Source organism: Diplodia seriata (assembly GCF_021436955.1).
Source record: "Diplodia seriata strain FDS-637 chromosome Unknown scaffold_8, whole genome shotgun sequence".
In the NCBI taxonomy this organism is placed as follows: domain Eukaryota; kingdom Fungi; phylum Ascomycota; class Dothideomycetes; order Botryosphaeriales; family Botryosphaeriaceae; genus Diplodia; species Diplodia seriata.
In genome coordinates, this window is record NW_027117315.1 from 2,404,138 (window position 1) to 2,422,757 (window position 18,620).

General features: G+C 58.0%; 3 protein-coding genes across 3 annotated transcripts; 2 read left to right on the plus strand and 1 right to left on the minus strand.

Annotated features, from left to right (window-relative positions):
* Positions 1-88: 88 nt before the first annotated feature.
* On the plus strand, positions 89-5,278 carry VPS8 (Vacuolar protein sorting-associated protein 8; the record flags this gene model as incomplete). Its single annotated transcript, XM_066779757.1, has 4 exons — positions 89-448; positions 502-934; positions 987-4,842; positions 5,095-5,278. 4 exons carry the CDS (start codon positions 89-91, stop codon positions 5,276-5,278), a joined length of 4,833 nt encoding a protein of 1,610 aa, XP_066630561.1.
* Positions 5,279-9,019: 3,741 nt separating this feature from the next.
* On the plus strand, positions 9,020-11,510 carry SLS55_008347 (uncharacterized protein; the record flags this gene model as incomplete). Its single annotated transcript, XM_066779758.1, has 2 exons — positions 9,020-9,270; positions 9,320-11,510. 2 exons carry the CDS (start codon positions 9,020-9,022, stop codon positions 11,508-11,510), a joined length of 2,442 nt encoding a protein of 813 aa, XP_066630562.1.
* A 623-nt stretch (positions 11,511-12,133) lies between these two features.
* On the minus strand, positions 12,134-12,824 carry SLS55_008348 (uncharacterized protein; the record flags this gene model as incomplete). The annotated part of the gene is made up of 3 exons (XM_066779759.1): positions 12,134-12,271; positions 12,362-12,625; positions 12,786-12,824. The coding sequence occupies 3 exons, from the start codon at positions 12,822-12,824 to the stop codon at positions 12,134-12,136; spliced, it is 441 nt and encodes a 146-aa protein (XP_066630563.1).
* Between the last annotated feature and the right edge of the window lie 5,796 nt (positions 12,825-18,620).

The window sequence follows — 18,620 nt, forward strand, 5'->3', positions numbered from 1 at the left end:
CAGCTTTCCACCCCGCCTCCATAGCCATTGGAAACCGCCCACCACACACGCCCGCTGGCGAAGCTATGAGCATCGAAAGGCGACCCAGATGAGCTCCGCAGACGGAGACAGCGACGTCAGCGGTGGCAGCCAAGATGTCAAGACCGCTGACGGAGCCGCGGCCAGCCTGCGCAATGATTCCGCGCCTGACCTGGCGCGTGCCGATTCGGAGCTCAGACACATTATCGAGGAAGAACAGAGAGACCTGCGCGTGGACTCGGGGACTGCCACCAACGGAACGAACGGGACCAACGGGATCAACTTCCATGGCTATGGCAAGGTCAAGGAACAGCAAACGCAGGAGGACGTGGGACCCGCGAGCCCTTCGCCATCGTTACCCATCCGGAATGCTTCATTCAGCGCCATGAGCCCAGAGGGTTCCATCTCAGCACCGGATGATACTCCCTCAGTACAAGTGCGCTGCTCCTGCCATCTCCCAAGCTGCTCTGCTAACATTATTAGGGCTCCGCACTCTCTTCCCCCGGCAGTAGTGTCCCTCAGTCATTCGCGTCATTCGGGAGAGGCCAGCGACCGCCATCATTGCAGCCTTTCGAACGTCGATTCTCTGCCAGGACACCAGTCTCACCGCGCGACTCGCCGAGAGCACTTTCACCCGCCTTCCTTGGATCCAACTCGAGACAGTCGTCGCTCTCGAGCCAACTATTCCAGAACCAAGACGAAGCAGACACACCGCAGCCGCCATGGGAAGTTGTTCGGTGGACAAAGCTGAAAAGGATATCCGGCCAGGCTTTCTCAGAGCTTGGTAAACGGAATTTTGGCCGGCCGACCTGTCTGGCCGTTGCCGCGTCTATTATCATCGGAACTTCAAAAGGACTAATTCTAGTTTTCGACTACCACCAGACGCTGAAATCCATCATTGGTCCCGGTACAAAAGGTAGGGCGCCCTCAATCAAATGCGGAGTACCAGGGATGTTAACAAAGTGTAGCAATTGAATCTGGCGCGGTTACGGCTCTTGCGATATCGGCCGACCACACGACGGTTGCCGGCGGCCATGCTTCTGGAAATATTTTCACATGGGAGATCGCTAGATCTGCGAAGCCATTCCTCCATATCCCACCCATCGACAAACGACAAGCTGAAAACCGGTCGTCGGATGGCCATCTCTCCGATGTATCTGTTCTTCATCTAGGCTTTCTGGGAACGCGCCACACTGCGCTGGTGTCGGCAGATGAAGGTGGCATGGCTTTCTCTCACCTCGCAACACGAGGTTTGGGGGCTGTCGGTCGGACGGTGAAGACGACCCGAATTTTAGGAAGATACCCACCTTCTGCCGGCGCTATAGACCAGCCGCGGAAGTCCAGTTCTGTTCTTGCATTCTCACCGTTGCCTTTGGGAAACGTGGAGCAACCGACCGACGCACTCGGGCTCACCGCGCTGCTGACTCCTTACTTGCTTGTGATCGTTTCGACCACACCGATTGCCGAGACGCAACACAAAATGTCACGACCAAAAGAGATAGTCCCCCACAGCACTTTGAGCGGTTGCTTGGCGTGGTTCCCCGCTGTAAAGCTCAAGAGTTCGGGGGAGGACGGCCCGCAAGCCGTTTCAAAGACGAAACTCGTGTACTGCTGGTCAAATGTGCTCACAGTCCTGGACGTGGAAGTCGCAGATCGGCAGGAGAAGGAACAACGAGCTTCTCTTCGCTTCAAACCCCGTAGTAGATGGAGGGCTGAGGAGGCAATCGTTGCCGTACAGTGGATCAGCCGATCCGTCCTCGGTGTGCTCACAATCAGTCAACGTCTTATCATCCTGGAAGATAGCTCTCTCCGGATGACGGACTCATTTGATCTGATTCAGAAGCACATTTTCCATCAGGACCTGTTCTCGCGTCAGCTCCATTCTGTGGTGGAACAGCTGGACGAGCAGGATGACTCCATGCACGGTGTTGTCGCAGATGCTTTCTACATGAGCTTTCGGGCCTACAAAGGGAGACTGTTCCTTCTGGGCTTCAATGACGTCTCGATTGGAACGCTATCGAACTGGGCAGATCGACTTCTTGCGCTCATGGAAGAAGGAGACTACATAGCTGCCATTGAGCTAGCGACCTCCTACTACAACGGAGACGCCGACAAACTCACCGTAGGGTTGCCTAGTGACGATGCTGCCAGACACGTTTTAGTCCAGGAAAAGCTTTTGGAAATGATCTCCGCCTCCCTGAGATATACCTTCGCCAGGAAAGAATCTTCGGGCGATGAGACCTCCCGTTCTCAGCTATTCGAGTTGGCGTCTGCAAGCTTTTCGGCATGTCTGAGCATGGAAGAGATGGACTTCCTGTTTGAGGATGTGTACGAAGCGTTCCAGAACGCGTCGTCGGAGGACGTGTTTTTCGAGGTTCTGGAGCCATACATTGTCGAGGACGAAATCACGTCCGTGCCCCCAGATGTTTTGAAGGACATGATAACACAGTACGCGTTGCAGACTCGTACCGACAGGCTTGAGGAAATGATCTGCCACCTGGACACAGCCACAATAGACATCAACCAGGTCACGATCCTCTGCAGGCAGTACAGTCTGTATGATGCATTGATCTATGTGTGGACCCGATCCATACGCGACTACATCACCCCGCTTATTGACCTACTCACCCTGGTCAAAGTCGTCTTGTCGGGTGGTGAGCCTTCCGGACCAGCAGAAGAGCACTACCTCGCCTCCGCAATGAAAATCTTCCCATACCTTGCGTATACCCTCACGGGGCGTGTTTATCCTGGTGGCAACGTGTTGCCGGATGACGACGCCGATGGCGCCAAAGATGCGCTGTATTCCTACATTTTCTCCGGAAAACCTACAGAGTGGCCGAAAGGCAGCGGCGACGTCTTTCAACCACTCGACGACAAGGAATCTGCCGAGTCATTTCCGTACCTGAGGGCAATTCTCAAGTTTGACACACCAAGCTTCATGAGCATGCTCAACGAGGCCTTCGAGGACTCTTACCTAAACGGAGACCAGTCGCCAAATGGAACCTTGAATGGCGTATCCGCCTCCGACCGTTCTTCGGGGAGAAGACCAACGCGCCAATACATCTTGAACATTCTACTGGGTGTCATGTCGGAGGGCCAGTTCGAGTCCGAGGATACCACCTACCTATACATGTTTGTGGCTCGCAATCTTCCAAAGTTCCCGCAGTACATCATTCTCCCTGGAAGCGCGCTCCACAAGTTGCTTGAAGGTCTGTGTGATTATCCTTCCGATGCCGTGGCAGATGACTGCCAGCTCAGTGTCGAGTACTTGCTCTCGGTCTACCACCCGACAGACATCCAGTCGCTTGTTCCGCTTTTCGAGAAGGCTGGGTTCTATCGTGTGCTCAAATCGGTGTACAGCAGTGCAAAGGAATACGCGCGTCTTGTTCAGACGTATCTCAATGACACGGATGATCGGCCGGCGGTGTTTGAGTGTATCCGAGACTGCTTGAGACCAAGCAGGGGACTCAACAAACGACAAGTCAGCGAGGTCCATGCTGTCATTCTTGCTCATGCAATGGTCCTTGCAAACATCGATGCAGCTCTGACGGCGCGGACGCTAAAGAACTCGGCACCCGTGCTTCTGGAGTCTGTTCTCGATACCCTGGAAGCAGATCATTACGTCCAATTCCTGTTCCTCAGAGCACTTCTGGAACCAGAAAACCAGGCCACGCATGTCAAGCAGCCTCTTCCAGCCGAGGTTCCAACAGCTCGTTTCGTCGAACAGTATGTGCAACTCATGTGTAGGTATGATCCCACACACGTTGCCGACTATGTTGGTCTTCTCAATTCGGGAGATTTGCGTCTCGACAAAGTTCTGCCAGCCATGGAGAGCAGCGGCGTGGTTGATGCGGCCGTTGTCCTCATGGCCCAAGATGGATTGATCCGGGAAGCCATGGACAGACTGGTCAAACATCTCGGCACGCTGGAGACTGCTCTGGTCGGCCTGCTCGACGCCGCCGGCGAAAGTCCCGACGAGTCAAACACGGAAGAAGCGGCCGCAGATCTTCTGGAAGCGGTACACAAATACACCAAGATCGGCACCTGGCTATGCCAAGGCCAAACCCGCAACAAGAGGAAGCCGTCAGACTCGAGAAAGCGGGCCGTCAACGGGGATCTCGGCACGGAGAAGGACCTGGAGCCCGACGAGCTCCTCTGGCTCGACCTGATCGACATCACCGTCGCGATGACCAAGCAAGCCTCGACATCCATCGCGCAACTCAAGGCCAAAAGCCCGCAAGAGGCCGCCATCGACACGGACAAGATCACCAACAGCCTCCGCAGCAACGTCCAGCACACGTTCAGCGCGCTCCTCGCCTGCATGGCCGCCAGCGACAACATCAAACCCAGCAGCAGCCACCAATCGCTCACCGCCGTCGGTGCTCGAGCATCCGCGGCGCAACAGCAACAGAGACGCCAATCTACAACCGCCGCCACAACCAAAACAACAACGGCCACGGCCGCCGCCGCCGCCGCGACCGCCCCCGGCCAACCCTCCCCCTCCTTCCTCCGCATCCTCCGCGCCTTCCTCGCCCGCGCCGCACTCACCAGCCCCTCCCTATCCGACCTCCGCGCCGTCCTCGCCTCCGTCTTCGCGGCCTACACCTTCGAAGAGACTTTGACGCGGCTCGCCAACCGCTTTTTAGAACGCGACGTCTTCGCCGCCGTCGCAGCCGCCCACGCGCGCCGCGCGCGCGGCTGGCGCCCCCGCGGAAACGTGTGCGAGGGGTGTCGCCGCCGCGTGTGGGGCCCCGGCGCGGGCGCGGCCGTGTGGGATGCGTGGGAGAGGAGGAGGGCTAGGGGGGAGAGGGAGAGGAGGGGGAGGTGGGCGTGCAGGGGCGATTCGGAAGAGGCCGGCAGGGCGAGGAGGGGGAAGGGGAAGGCGGATGCGGTGGATCTTGATGATCTTGATGGGGATGGGGATGTGGAGGGGGGGCTTGGTGGGAAGGGCGGCGGGCGTGGTGGTGGTGGTGGCGGTGACGGAGACGGAGATGGAGACGGAGACGGGGATGAGGGGGTGGGTGAGGGTGGTGCCGGTGCTGGCGCTGTGGGCCCGTTGGTCGTGTTTGCTTGTAGGCATCTGTGGCATCGGTCTTGCTTGCTCAAGGAGAAGAAGAAGAGCGCCGCGAAGAAGGCCGCGGCCGCGTCGGCCTCGGCGGCCGAGGTGTCGGTGGGGGGCGATGACGACGTGGATGAGGATGGTGAGGGCGGGAGGGAGTTTAGGTGTCCGCTGTGCGAGGGGAAGGATGCGGGGATGTAGTTAGTTTTTCTTGTTCTTTCTTTCTTTCGATGATTGGTAGATTCTTCTCGTTTGTTTGTTTGGGGGTGGGGGTGGGAAGAGGGAAGAGGTGATGAGAGGCATGTTGCGGAAATTTTTTTTTTTTGGTCTGGGGGATGTTTTTTATTCATCCATCTGTAATACACGCGCGATTGATGAGAGAGTGTGGGAGGAGGAAAGGAAAGGGGGTTATTAGTTGGTCCATATGTTCGGATCTTGATGATGATGACGACGATGATGCGTGTGCATGGCTGTGAAGTATGAGTTGGTATGAGCATAGCGTTTTTATTCCGAATTTCTCTTTTTTTCCCTTCCTTTTCTTTGCTTGGCGATGTGCGTGCGTGGTGAGTCGTGATGTGTATCTCTTTTTTCTCTTGCACTTTGGCCTTCACGATGGCGTGTGTGCCTCTATCATGTGCACGGTGTGGTGGTTTTTCGTTATAGGATGGTCATGTTTTCCCCTGGATGCTTGTCATGCGTTGGTGCGGCACGTAGAGCCAGGATCAACTTTCGCATGATGAACGAATGTCTCGGGAAAGTTCGAGCAAGATCTAAATTCAGCACACGAAGGGTATTCGTTCCGCTGTACTCCTGGATTACCTAGGGACGACACCGCCACACCGCATAATCCCATTCATTCCGTGCTGACAGTTTACCTCATCTTCCCCAGCCTCACCATTGTTACCGGGGTACCGCACATTGCGGCGATGGCGGACTGAGGTGTCGATCAGCGCTCGCTGGCTGATCGGCACGTCTCAGTGCTGCAAGGCATCCATCCCGCACGCAATCAGACCGGCCACTGTATTTCGTACCCGGGATCGAAAATCCTAGCGGATAGTTTAAATGGACGTTGATCCCTTGCCATCGATTGGCTCTGGTGGCAGCGCTTCCCGCTCGGAACCCATGCTTAGTCGCACCCCAAGCGGCAGGTCAACCACGTGGCAGAGGAATGACGGCGTTCTTGGCGCTACCAACCTCTCTCGTGATGCACTAGTTCCTGCTTTCTTGCTGTTTCGTTGGTTTCCCTTACATTTAGCCTGGAGTTGCTCCTGGTGGAGCCGCGACACCCCCAGATGCGGAGGGATTCGGGGTCGCGGGGAGGAAGTTGGTGTGGCCTTTTACCCAGCGGCGCGGCGGGTATAAGATAAGCGTACGGCGCCCGCGCTGGTGTCGGTCCCTCTGCTCCCACCTCGGACTGTCTTCGCGGTCGACCTGGAAGTGATGACTTATCTTCAGGTGTGCGAGGGGCGAGTCCCGCCGAGAGAGGCCTTTTACTTCGCTACTTTGCGCTTCACGTGAGTTTCCACGGATCATGAGCACTTACTTTCTATCCGACAGTCCACTGGAGGCCTCCATCTGGTTCGTTGCTAGCAGTGCTAGCAATGTCGTTCTCATCGTCGACTTCATCATGTTCCGAAAATTACCCTCGGCCGACGAGATTTACTTTCACATTCGCGTTTCCTTTTTTTCCAATGGCGTCTTCCCTCAAAAATTCCAACACAAAGCCACCACTACGGCATGGGGTGAGGTAACTCGTCAGTGAGCGATGTTCAGCTGTCGCGTTCCCCATCGTTGTCCGCTCTCTCCACAATTCTCTTCACCGTCCCCGGAAGACGATTCCCGCATTTTCCCATATTCGTGCGGGTCAGCCCATCTCTCCTATTCTTTTTTTCGCAAGGTGAGAAAGATTCACCACAGCCGTGGCTATTCTCCAGGTCTCGCCCGAGCAGTTCCCACTGGACGCCTGCCGCGACACAAGACCGGTGATGATGGCAGGTTACATGCTAGCCACCATTGCCAAGGACACCACGACGATGCAACCTCACGATGAATGAGAAAAAAAACCGCGCGAGCCGAGCGGACATCATGACATAAGGGATCGTCGGGTATATTGCCTTGGCGAAAAAAAAAAGAGCAAGGGTAGTGAGGACGCTCCACACTGTTGGGGTAGTCGGTGACCATCACGCGGCGATCTCACCAGCGACCGCAAGGCATTTGCCGAAGAATGCTGCGGGAGGGATACTTCGTACGTCCAGGACAGGGTTTCAGGCTGGCCAACGATGTTCTGCGATGCCGGTCGTGGAACTTCTTCGGGTTCCGAGAGAATGAGGATCGTGGGGGAACTCCGCGCGGCTCCGTTGCCTAACCGGGGATGACTGGCGAGACTGACTCCAACGCCGAGCGCGCAATGCGGGCAGTTCTTGGGGTGGTCTTTCCTTCACGCCGCACCGCCGTTGCCGCTCTGCCGTCGGCTCTTCTCGGAGGTAAGAAGGCTGGAGACGGGGATGGGCGGAGCGCCGGGGGAGCTCTCCTTGCTGGCTTGTTGGCTGCCAAGTTTTGACGCGGGGGCACGTGGGGAGCGGACAGGACTCGGGGGACTTGGATTCGACCATCACCTCACGGCCGCCAGAGCCAGGACGGACGGCACATCGTCGGAACTCCAGCAAGCCACGCGACGTCAGGCGGTGGGCATGGTCAGCGGCAGGAGGCCTTCGGGCTCTCGTGGTGGCCCTCGCTCGCTCGCTCTTCGCCCGAGGCCTCCGCTGTGTGATGGCACTACGGCGAGTGTCTGCTGCGTTGGACCCCTGTTTCCATCACCGCCTAAATCAGCTCAAGCAGTCGACTGCCTGGAGGTTGGGTACAATGAGAGAAGCAACACCAAGCACGCCTGCCGCACGCCACGGCCGCCACTCACGCAGCAGCCGACGCGCACCCCGGACGCCGGCGGAGGATTCCCGAGTGGCATCACATCATCAATCGTCGGCTTTTGGTCGACCCCTGCGCTCCTCCGCACCGGCAGATTTTGGGGCTGCACGCGACCACATTGGTGGCACGGTGGCGCACCTGGCGCCCGGGTGGGTGGGCCCTGCCGGCAAATCGTCGGGCGTCGTGTAGATGGGATAGCGGGGTGCAGCAAGCCAGCAAGCGAGAAAGTGTGGTGAGAGTGGAGAAAGATTTGTTGGAGAACAGAGGCGGAATCCGGGCCTCCAGCGGAGAAGAGAGCAGGTGCGCCCACCGCCCGCAATTTCCCCAGCTCGGCCCGACTTCGCAGCAACCACCACCTCTTCTCTCTCGTGAGCCGCCCGGCCTCGCACCACCCACCATCCGCGGGGACTGCCATCCGGCTGCTCTCCGGCTATTTCCCGCCCGGCAGCTGCCGCCGGCGGCTCTGAGCCTTGCCATGGCGCCCAAACGTCCCCCATTGATCGCCCGGGGAGGCGCTGCGGAGAAGCAGGCGCTGGATATCCGAGCTCCCACAGACGCCTTCGCCTCGGCATTCCAAGCGCAATCGGCGGAGAGAAGCGTGGATGGATGTTGAAGAAACAGCAGCATCACTTGAGGAGCTCACCACCATGGCGCGAATGAATGCCGTACGGGCGGTAGATTCGCGGCACACGGGGCTCCACACCGAGTCTTGCTCTCCGCAGCCTTACCCGAACAAGCTCCTCCGCCTTCTGCACGGCCCCGCGTCTTGTGCACGCCCGCAGGCATCCCCGTGTTGAGCCTTTCCCAGAATCCGGATGACGTTGACCCCAGAGCCCGACCTACCATCCGCCGACAATCGCTGCGCCCAGCAAACCTCGTGTCGTGGCGCCAGCGTTGCTCCCAACCGTTCCCGCATCCGTGCCCATGCCGCTCTGCTCGTCCTTTAAAGAGCCAGCGAGGCCGCGCCTCAGATGAAGCTCCAAGCCAAGCCTCCACGACAACTCGCAGCAAGCAACAATGGCGCCTCTCACAAACTTGGCTGCGCTCCTCCTCGGCGCCGTAGCTGGCGCTGAGGCTGCCCAGGATTGGGACCACTCGCTGTTCACCACCAGCCCTCCCGTCTTCCCTTCGCCCAACATGACCGGCATTGACTCGGCTTCTCTGACCGGATGGGCTGGCGCGCTGGAGAAGGCCGAGGCCTTCCTCAGCAACCTGACCCTCGAGGAGAAGGTCAGCCTGCTCACTGGTGCTCCGGGTCCCTGCGTTGGGTGCGTGCTCTCTTCTCATCCGATGAACTGTCAACTGACTCCAGCACAGAAACATCGCACCCATTCCTCGCGTCGGCTTCAAGGGGCTCTGTCTCCAGGATGGTCCTCTCGCCATTCGCCAGGCCGACCATGCCAGCGCCTTCCCCGCTGGCTTGACTGCTGCCGCCTCTTGGGACAGGAGCCTCATCCACGAGCGTGGCAGGCTCCTTGGTGAGGAGTTCCGTGGCAAGGGCTCCCAGATCTTCCTTGGCCCCGTCGCTGGTCCTCTTGGCCGCAGCGCCATGGCCGGCCGCAACTGGGAGGGCTTCTCACCCGACCCTTACCTCACTGGCGTTGCCATGGAGGAGACTATTCTCGGCGTTCAGAGCACTGGTGTTCAGGCTACGGCCAAGCACTGGATTGTGAACGAGCAGGAGACCCAGCGCAACCCTGAGGACACCTTTGATCCCGAGCACGTCCCCAACCTTCAGGAGCAGATGTCCGTCTCCTCCAACGTGGACGACCGCACCATCCACGAGCTCTACGTCTGGCCCTTCGCCAACGCCGTCCGCGCCGGTGTCGCCAGTGTCATGTGCAGCTACCAGCGCATCAACGGCTCCTACGCTTGCCAGAACTCCAAGACCATCAACGGCATCTTGAAGACTGAGCTCGGCTTCCAGGGCTACGTCATGTCCGACTGGATGGGCACCCACAGCGGTGTTGCCTCTGTTGAGTCTGGTCTCGACATGACCATGCCTGGTGCCTGGAACTGGCAGCCTACCCTTGACGGCGTTCCTTCTTGGTTCGGCGGCAACCTCACCACGGCCGTCCAGAACGGTAGCGTTGTTGAGACGCGCGTTGACGACATGGTCAAGCGTGTCCTCACTCCTTACTACCTTCTCGGCCAGGACGAGGGTTTCCCCGGTGTCGACCCTTCCAGCGGTGCTTACCCCGCTGTCAACGACTTCCAGCCCGAGAGCAACTGGTACGATGACTGGAAGGCCGCAGGCGCTCTCAACAACGAGACCTCGGTCGATGTCCGGAGCAACCACAGCGTGCACATCCGCAAGCTCGGTGCCGCCGGCTCCGTCCTTCTGAAGAACAACGGCGCCCTTCCCCTCAAGAGCCCCAAGAACGTCGCAGTCCTCGGCAACGCCGCCGCCGACCTCACCAACGGCATGTACCCCCACGGCAACGACTACGAGTACGGCTGCCTGCCCTCGGGCGGCGGCTCCGGCAGCGCCCGCTTCACCTCGGTCGTCAGCCCGCTCGAGGCCATCAAGGCCCGCGTCGAGTCCGAAGACGGCATCGTGCAATACATCCTGAACAACACGGCGCTCACCACCTCGGGCACTTGGGCCTCGCAGATCCACCCGGACCCGGACGTCTGCCTCGTCTTCCTCAAGACCTGGGCGGCCGAGGGCGAGGACCGCACCAACCTGCACGTCAACTGGGACGGCGACGAGGTCGTCACCCAGGTCGCCGCCAACTGCAGCAACACGGTCGTCATCACGACCTCGGGCGGCCTGACCCTCATGCCGTGGGCCGACAACGAGAACGTCACGGCCATCATCGCAGCGCACCTGCCGGGCGACCAGCTCGGCAACAGCATCGCCGATATCCTCTACGGCGACGTCAACCCCTCGGGCCGCCTCCCCTACACCATCGCGTACGAGGAGGCCGACTACAACTTCGCCAACATCACCACCTCGGTCGCCAGCACCAACGACACCAACGCCTGGCAGTCCGACTTCACCGAGCGCCTCCTCATCGACTACCGCCACTTCGACTACCACAACATCTCCGTCCGGTACGAATTCGGCTTCGGCCTCTCCTACACCACCTTCGCCCTGTCCGCCCTCTCCATCGCCCCCGCCTCCAACTCCACCTCCCTCGCCGGCGCCCCTCCCGCGGCCGAGGCTGTCACCCCCGGCGGAACCCCCGCCCTCTGGGACACCGTCTACACCGTCACCGCAACCGTCGCCAACACGGGCGACGTCGCCGGCGCCGCCGTCCCGCAGCTGTACGTCGAGCTTCCTGAGAGTGCCGGCGAGGGCACGCCCGTCCGGCAGCTGCGCGGCTTCGACAAGGTCGAGCTGCAGCCGGGCGAGAGCAAGAGCGTCGAGTTCGGCCTCATGCGTCGCGATCTGTCGGTGTGGGATGTCGCGGCGCAGGAGTGGAGCGTGCCGAGTGGTGACTTTGCTGTGCATGTTGGGTGGTCGAGTCGGGATGTGCAGCTTAAGGGCACTTTTACTGTTTAAATTTTTTATTTGGGGAGAGAGCGAGTGGTAATTGGTGGGGGAGGGGGAGGTATCGGGGCCGTTCGGGTAGTGTGGTGTATGATTGTAATGATAATGGGATATGTGTACTATATCATCAATGCCTTGTCTTAACCTTTTTTGTTCCTTTTCTTTTTTGAGTGCTTGTATGTTGAAAGTGGTCGGTCGACCAGTCAGATGATGATGGCATTGAGAGGCACAGTGGTCAGTAGAAGAGGGGACACGGTTTTGTGAAAGGAGTGTTCAATCGTGGTAAATGGCAGAATGTATTGAGGCATGTGGTACATGCTTTCCGCCGAATAAAATGATTTTGCCTCCAACCTATCAAGCCATGTTTGAACTCCGAAATTTCCCTCCCATTTGTTGTTTGCCTTGCCCCATAAACTCCATCGTCGACCGTGACTTTTCGAGATTTCTTTTCCTTTAGCAAAGTAAGACTATGGACTCTCAAAAGATTTCCACCAAATGTCCCAAGAATATTTCTGTTTCGATCCAATTGTTTTCCCCCCAAAGTAGCGGTCACCTTGACCATCATCATGAAGTTGTTTTTGTTTTTGTGTCAGAACACGAAGACCTGGAGGACCGCGTTGTACCTCGTGGAGTGTTCAGCGGGAAGAGAACTTGTCGTCCGCGTCAGAGTTCATGAAGCGGGGAACGAACTCGGGCGCCTCGGCGTTCAACGAGGAACGAACGCGCTTGTGGGCCGGCTTCGAAGGGGTCGAGTTGTTGCTGGACTCAGGAGTCTGCAAGAGTGAAAGGAGAGAAATTTGTCAGCTTCTCGCTTTTCTCTTGTGGTGAAAGATTTTCCCAAGGATTGAGAAAAGGGAGCTTACCTCGAGCTGGTTCTGCTCCTTGCCCGGAGTCTCGGCTTGGCCCTGCTGGCCTTGGACGCCAGCAGACTGGTTGTGCTCAACTGAAGGCTGCTGCTCGAGCGCCGTCTGGGCCTCGGCGCACGCGGCCTGGGCCCAGTCGTACCGCGCGAGCATCTTCTGCTTCGCCTCGAGCATCTTCTCGTATTTCTTCCTCTCCACTTCGATCGCCTTCTCGTAGTCCTCCACGGAAGCGTCAGGCGGGAGGTTTGGCGTCAGGAGCGGAGGCTAGAGAAGAGGATGTCATGTGAGCTATATGTATACAGACATGAATGACGTATGTGCAAGTGAGGTTGGATTGAAGCAGGTGAGGGGATGAGCAAGAAGGCAATCACATGATAGCATCAAAAGTGAAGAGGATGCGGAGGGGGGGAGGGAGGGGTCTTACAGAGAGAGGAGCGGAGGTAGTGTCGATGGGAGCAGGCATTATTGCGAGATGCGGAGGTTGGAAGCTCAACAGGGTGATGAAGAAGTTGAACGTTAATGCTTGAGACTGAAGTCTGGCGATGCTGCGATCTGAGGATGCTGAAGAAGAGATGGCAGGCCTGGGGCAGATGGGGTTTATATGTCCCATGTGGTGGAAGAGGTGCAGGTGGGCGGCACGTGGATTTGTAGCCGCACCTGCCCACCTGATTGTGGCAAGCGGGTGATGGTTTGGCCGACGACAAAGTGGAAAGAGCGTCTCAGGGTAATGCCGCGCGTGGTTTCCTGACGCAATTGCACCGCTCCGGTGCTCGCGTCAGACGACGGGGCCCTGCATCGCACACTGGGCACCCGTGCAGAGGTTTCATGGCCACGTCAACGGGCAGGCTTCATCGCCTCAACTACTTCATCATTATCGCCCCGCACCGCCTTTCCAGCATCACCTAGTCGTGCAAGCTGCAAGCATGAAGGCTAAATTCTCTCGCGCCGAGTACAGGATGGGCAAGGCTCGTGCCCAGTACATGGTAACATTCTGAATCTTCTTGCCAACCATTCCACTGACTCCAAACAGAGGAGACGCACTCAGTCCAGCAAGCCCCCTCTGTCTCACGTCAGGAGGCTGAAGAAAAACAAGCCGGCAAACAGTGGCAAGTTGTGCGCCAGTCAGCCTACTGCAGCATTCAAACAACATCCACCTGCAGCCACTGGAGGTGATTTGATCGACTTCATTTCTTCGCTCAAAACACAGCAGACATGGATGGAAAAGCTACGCACGGTGAGCAGTCTTCTTGCTTCTATGCGATACCAGAATTAATCTTCTTACCCAGGCCATGGCAGACAGCATCAGGACGTACGACGCAATAGCCAAGATCCGGCGAACGGATTTGGCACGACTCCGCAGTCACATCGTCGACAATGAAAGCAAATTTGATGATTATGTCAGAGTCGCATCTGCTCACCAGAAAGACCTGAGGCAGCGCTTCTACATTGACAGCTTGAACATCAACCACTTGCGCGTCCACGAGTGGCTCGACACCTTTCCTAACTCGCATCCACCGCTTTGGTCCTGGAGTCGGTCCCAATCGCCTGATGGCACCCCCGGCACTTCCACGAGCCCGCTGACTCCTCTGGATGCCGCATCCGTCGTCAGCTCCTTTTCCACCTCCATGATTAGTGACGGGCCCATCTGGAGCCCTCCCACTCTCGATCCCAATGCCGTTTCCGACTCGGAAAACGACATCATGTTGATTCTCGGACAAAAGTATCAGCAGTATCAGCAGCACGAGCAGGCAGATCCTACCTTTCCGCCACATCACGGGTCCACACCTCCTGGAGCACCTGCTTTTGGCTATCAACCTCACCCTGGCTTCCAAGATCAAGCCTTGCAAGCACATTATCTCGAAAATCAAGCTTGCGCTGGTCTCCAAGCTCCAATTGTGCAAGCGCCTGCCCCTACCAGTCTGCAGGCTCCCAACTTGAACCAGCGTGCTCCGGTGCTACAACAAGGGGATCAACGACAATCAGCTGTTCCGCCGCCTCACCAGAGCCCTCATCACGCTCAAGTTGGTCAACCGCAGCAACAATGCGCTCCTTCGCCGTCTCAGCAAGACCTTCTCCACGTATATGCTGGCCAAACGCAGCATCAGTTCATACACCCAGAAGCTTCCTTCACACCGAAAAATGCCCTGAGGCCGCTCTCCACCTCTCAAAATCCGAACCAGCCCAGGTTTGACACCGTGAATCAGCATCAGTCACCCGGAACGCTTCCACACCAGTCCACACTGAGGCCATTTGATAACCTCCACCTCCCAACACCGCAACAGCCTCCATTCCGGTACCGCCCGCCCGGCGATCCGGAGCCAATCCAGCTCCACCAGCTCCAACCCTCCACAAACGCGCCATCTCAACGGTCCCCCTGGGACCAACACCAGCTCTCCCGCATCTCCACCCACGCACTAACCACGCCGCCACCCCCACCGCCGCACCCGCATCCGGCGCAATACGTCCATCATCGCTCCAATCGCGGGCCGCGTCGCATTTTCGAAGACATTCCGCTGTCCGCCGAGGAGAAGGCCATCCTCACCCGACGCGGGCCCCGCGGCATACCGCTGATACGTCACGACGGGGAACACGAGGAGCGGCGGCTGGCCCTGATCCAGGAACTGTTTTTGCGGAGTCGTGATTGCGCGATGCAGAAGGCGTTGCGGATGGAGGAGCGGCGACCGCCGGTCCCCGTGCGGTCGCCGGGACGGAGCGATGGCGAGGTTGAAGTGGTTGGGGGTGGTGGCGTAGGCGGCGGGGGAGGTGGGGGGTGACGACGGGGGTGGGGGAGGCGAAGGGGGAAAGTGTTTGGATTGAGGGGATTGCTGTTGGGGTGGATTTTCGACGATTGGTGGTTGCGGTGCTTAGGTGGGGTGGGGGAAGAGGTCTTTGGCTGGGCTGGGTTGGTTATATAATGGCGTTTTTTTTTTTGGAGTTTCCGGTTACGAGGGTTTTTTGCGCCTTTCCATTCCTACTTGGAGGGTGGGATTGGAGCTTACGGATGGGAAAGCACGGATGGGCGGGGGAAAAGGATAGGGAGAGGGGAGTTGGTTATTCTGCTTGCACGGCGGTGGTTGGAGCCGGGCTTCAAATTTTTTCTTTTCATATCTCTTTCATCCTGTCTTGGCGCTTGGAAAGTTGATTTGGGTGACGGTTTGATGGAAAAGCTGTTGGTACTTGGGAGATTCGACCCGAGCTGGCCTTTTTTTTTTCTTTGCTCACATGGTTTTTTTTCTCTTTCTTAACACGTGCGGTATTCATTAGTTTTTTTAGGCGCGGGTGGCGAGAAAACGCATTTAGCATGGGAGAGTGGGACATGAAGTAGTAGATAAGTGTCAAAAGTCCGTAATGGTTGAAGGGGGGAGGGGGGAAAAGTGCTGTGGTATTAGTTTTGAACTGTCACTCGACTTACGTGGGACTGACCCCGTCGTATCATTCCGAACACCTATGTTTATCCCCCCTTCACGATGAAAAGGCTGCCTGCTCCACGATACCCGGCCGGCAGACAGATCTGAATTCCCAGCATCGACGTCGATGGCATCGAGCAGGGAGAAGCTGCTCGTCGCCGCCTCCGACCCGGGACGATACCTGAGCATTTGCTCCTCCTCTGTCATGCTCCGGCGGCGCCTTCATCCCGTACCGTACAGTCTGATCGGGTGCATCATACATTCGCCGTTCACCCGGTCGACAGGCAGTGCGTATACTAGGGATCTGGAAGTCAATCAAGGGGGCGAGAACCTGCCTCGAAACCAGGCACACACAAACTTCGGGAGATGTATGATGGAGCTCCGCCCCGGCGCCGGCCCCGCCCCTTCCTGTCTCCCGCCTGTCTCCACGTTGGCGCGTTTAAACTATTCTTCTTGTTCTTCTTCTTCTTTCACTCATTCAACGATGGGTGGGTTGCGAGAGAGAGAGGAGGTGGGATCGGCCTTTTTCTCTCTCTTTTCTTTTGCTCGTGCGTGTGACGCGCGTGTGTGTGTGTTGACTTGCTCCACGCAACGTAGCCCACGTACGTCCTCAAAGACAAAAACTCTGGGTATGGCTGGCTGGCTGCGAGGCCGTTGTTGACGGTAGAGGTGGAAGTGGAGGCGGCGGCGGCGGCGGGCTTGAGACTGGATTCATTCACGTAGGGGGAAAAATGCTGGCTGCGTGTCTCGGGTCAAAAGCCAGCCGGGTCATTGAGTCGTTCTCAGTCGGCGTACGTAGCGGCCGGTTGTGTTGTCTTCACGACGAGGCGAACGCTGGGTGCAGGCCAACAGTCGCCGGGAGTGAAAGTATGGTTGGTGGTCGTTGTGGATAGAGTGCTTGAGAGACTCGAGGTAGCAGAGCGAGCTGCGCAGCTGGAGCGGCCTCGAATGCTGGAGGGTGGCAGGGTGCGGGGTGCTTGGAATCTCCTCGGGCGGCCGATCCGCGGTGCAGGGCGGCTCCGAGTATCCGCCCCTCCCGCGATGGGGCTCCGCTGGGGGCGCGCTGGGCTCGGGCTCGAACTAGATAGAGAATATTGGGTGATTTTACTTACTCGCTCTGCATGAAGGCATGCGCTAAGCGGCTCGAGGCGCCAGAAGTCAATCTATGCATGCATGGGTCGCCAGCGTGACAATCCGTCGATGCGTGCCGGCCTTATCATTGTTGAGGAAATTGCATTCAGTTTCTGTCAGACGTTGAAGCATGTGATCATCCCAATTCAAAGCATAGTGCAGCCGTTGGGCGGTTGAAGTGTTTGGAGTAGATGATCAGACGACGGCTTCATCTACGTGGATCGCCTGTCATTGTCGATGAAACGACTGCGAAGGGTTAGTTCCTCTGTGTCCTACAGTCCCGCAGAGCAAGCATCCGACCAATCTCCTGGTGTAGTCCATGAACAGCGTACGAACCCTTGCCTTGGGCATCCTGGTCTTGGGACTTCAACAAAAAGACTACTCTGGATCAATAGTGGGCGCCACAACGCTTGTTCATTTAGCCTTTGTCATACATGTGCTTGTTCGGGGCGATTTCCGAAGTGCGCTGATGCTGTTGAGCTTGCGGAAGCGGGCGGGGTGCGATGTTTCCCCGGACGGGTAAGCAAGCCCATAGGATGCGGCGAAAACGGAGCTCGGAGTTTTCTGTAGTGAGCGGCGATACTATTCGGCGGCAGCGGCAGGAAGCAAGAGTATGGTGGGTGGCTGCGGGAGATGGACACACATTCATTGGTGGATCACCGTGGAGACGGGTGATGGGGGCGAAGGCTGCGCTGTCGGTTTTTGTCACTGTTGCGATGGTTCGCTCGGACATGGAGATGATTGCCACAAGAAGAAGGATGATCTGCAGATGGAGAAATGTGGGGAAGAGGCTCAAGCGATGACGCCGGCGCCAATCCCTGCGCGCTTTGGATCATGCCATCGTCATCAGTGTCTGCTCCATCATCGATCCCACCGTGGCCGTTTCCTACGATTCTGGACAGGTCCCAAGGGATGAAGCCGAAGTGCAATTTCGACCATTTCGTCTCAGGGTCGCGCCGATGCGACAGCCGATGACACACGGATTGCTTTGAAAATGTCGTCTCTCCTGAAGGCCCGGCGAGGCCGGCAATGGCTGTCATAGCTCGAGGAACGCAGGAGTGGACCATGGATCTGGAACGCGTCGGGCGCGTGCAGCTCAGCCTCAAGCCCCACCCAATCACTCTGGCCATTGCAATGCCGCCGCTAATGCCGCTAACAACGGACGACTGCCAAGAGTGGTTGAGCGTCGGTGGCAACGGCGATGCTGACGGCAGCGGGCGCCCCAGCAGAATTTTTTCGAAGCACGGCATGCGTGTTCTGGAAGGACTGGCGTCGGTCTGATTGGCCTTGTTTCTTGGTGAGAGAAGGCTCGGCTCTGACAGGTTCGGGCACGACAGTCAGACGGCCACGCTCCAGGATCCGACGACGCATGAGGGGGGTGGTGGCGTGTAGGGCCGGCAAGGCGGGCAGCGCTCGCTGAGAGGCTGCGATGACGGTGAGGAAGGCCTGTGGCTGTCGGCATCAACCCCACAAACGCTAAGCATGCGCCCAGCTGCCAAGCACCTATCAAGCATGGCCGACTGGCTGGGCAGACACGCTTCGTATTCTTATGTTCGCCACGGCGACCTCACATCTTTGCAGCGTCGATCCGACCATTTCATCATGGGCATTCCGAACGCATCGTAGTTCTGGCCCGATTGTGTGGCAGCGACCTGGTGTAGCACAGGATCGCGTGCTGCGTCATCTCGAGAGAGCATCGAACGCGGCGGCCGGCTTCTGCC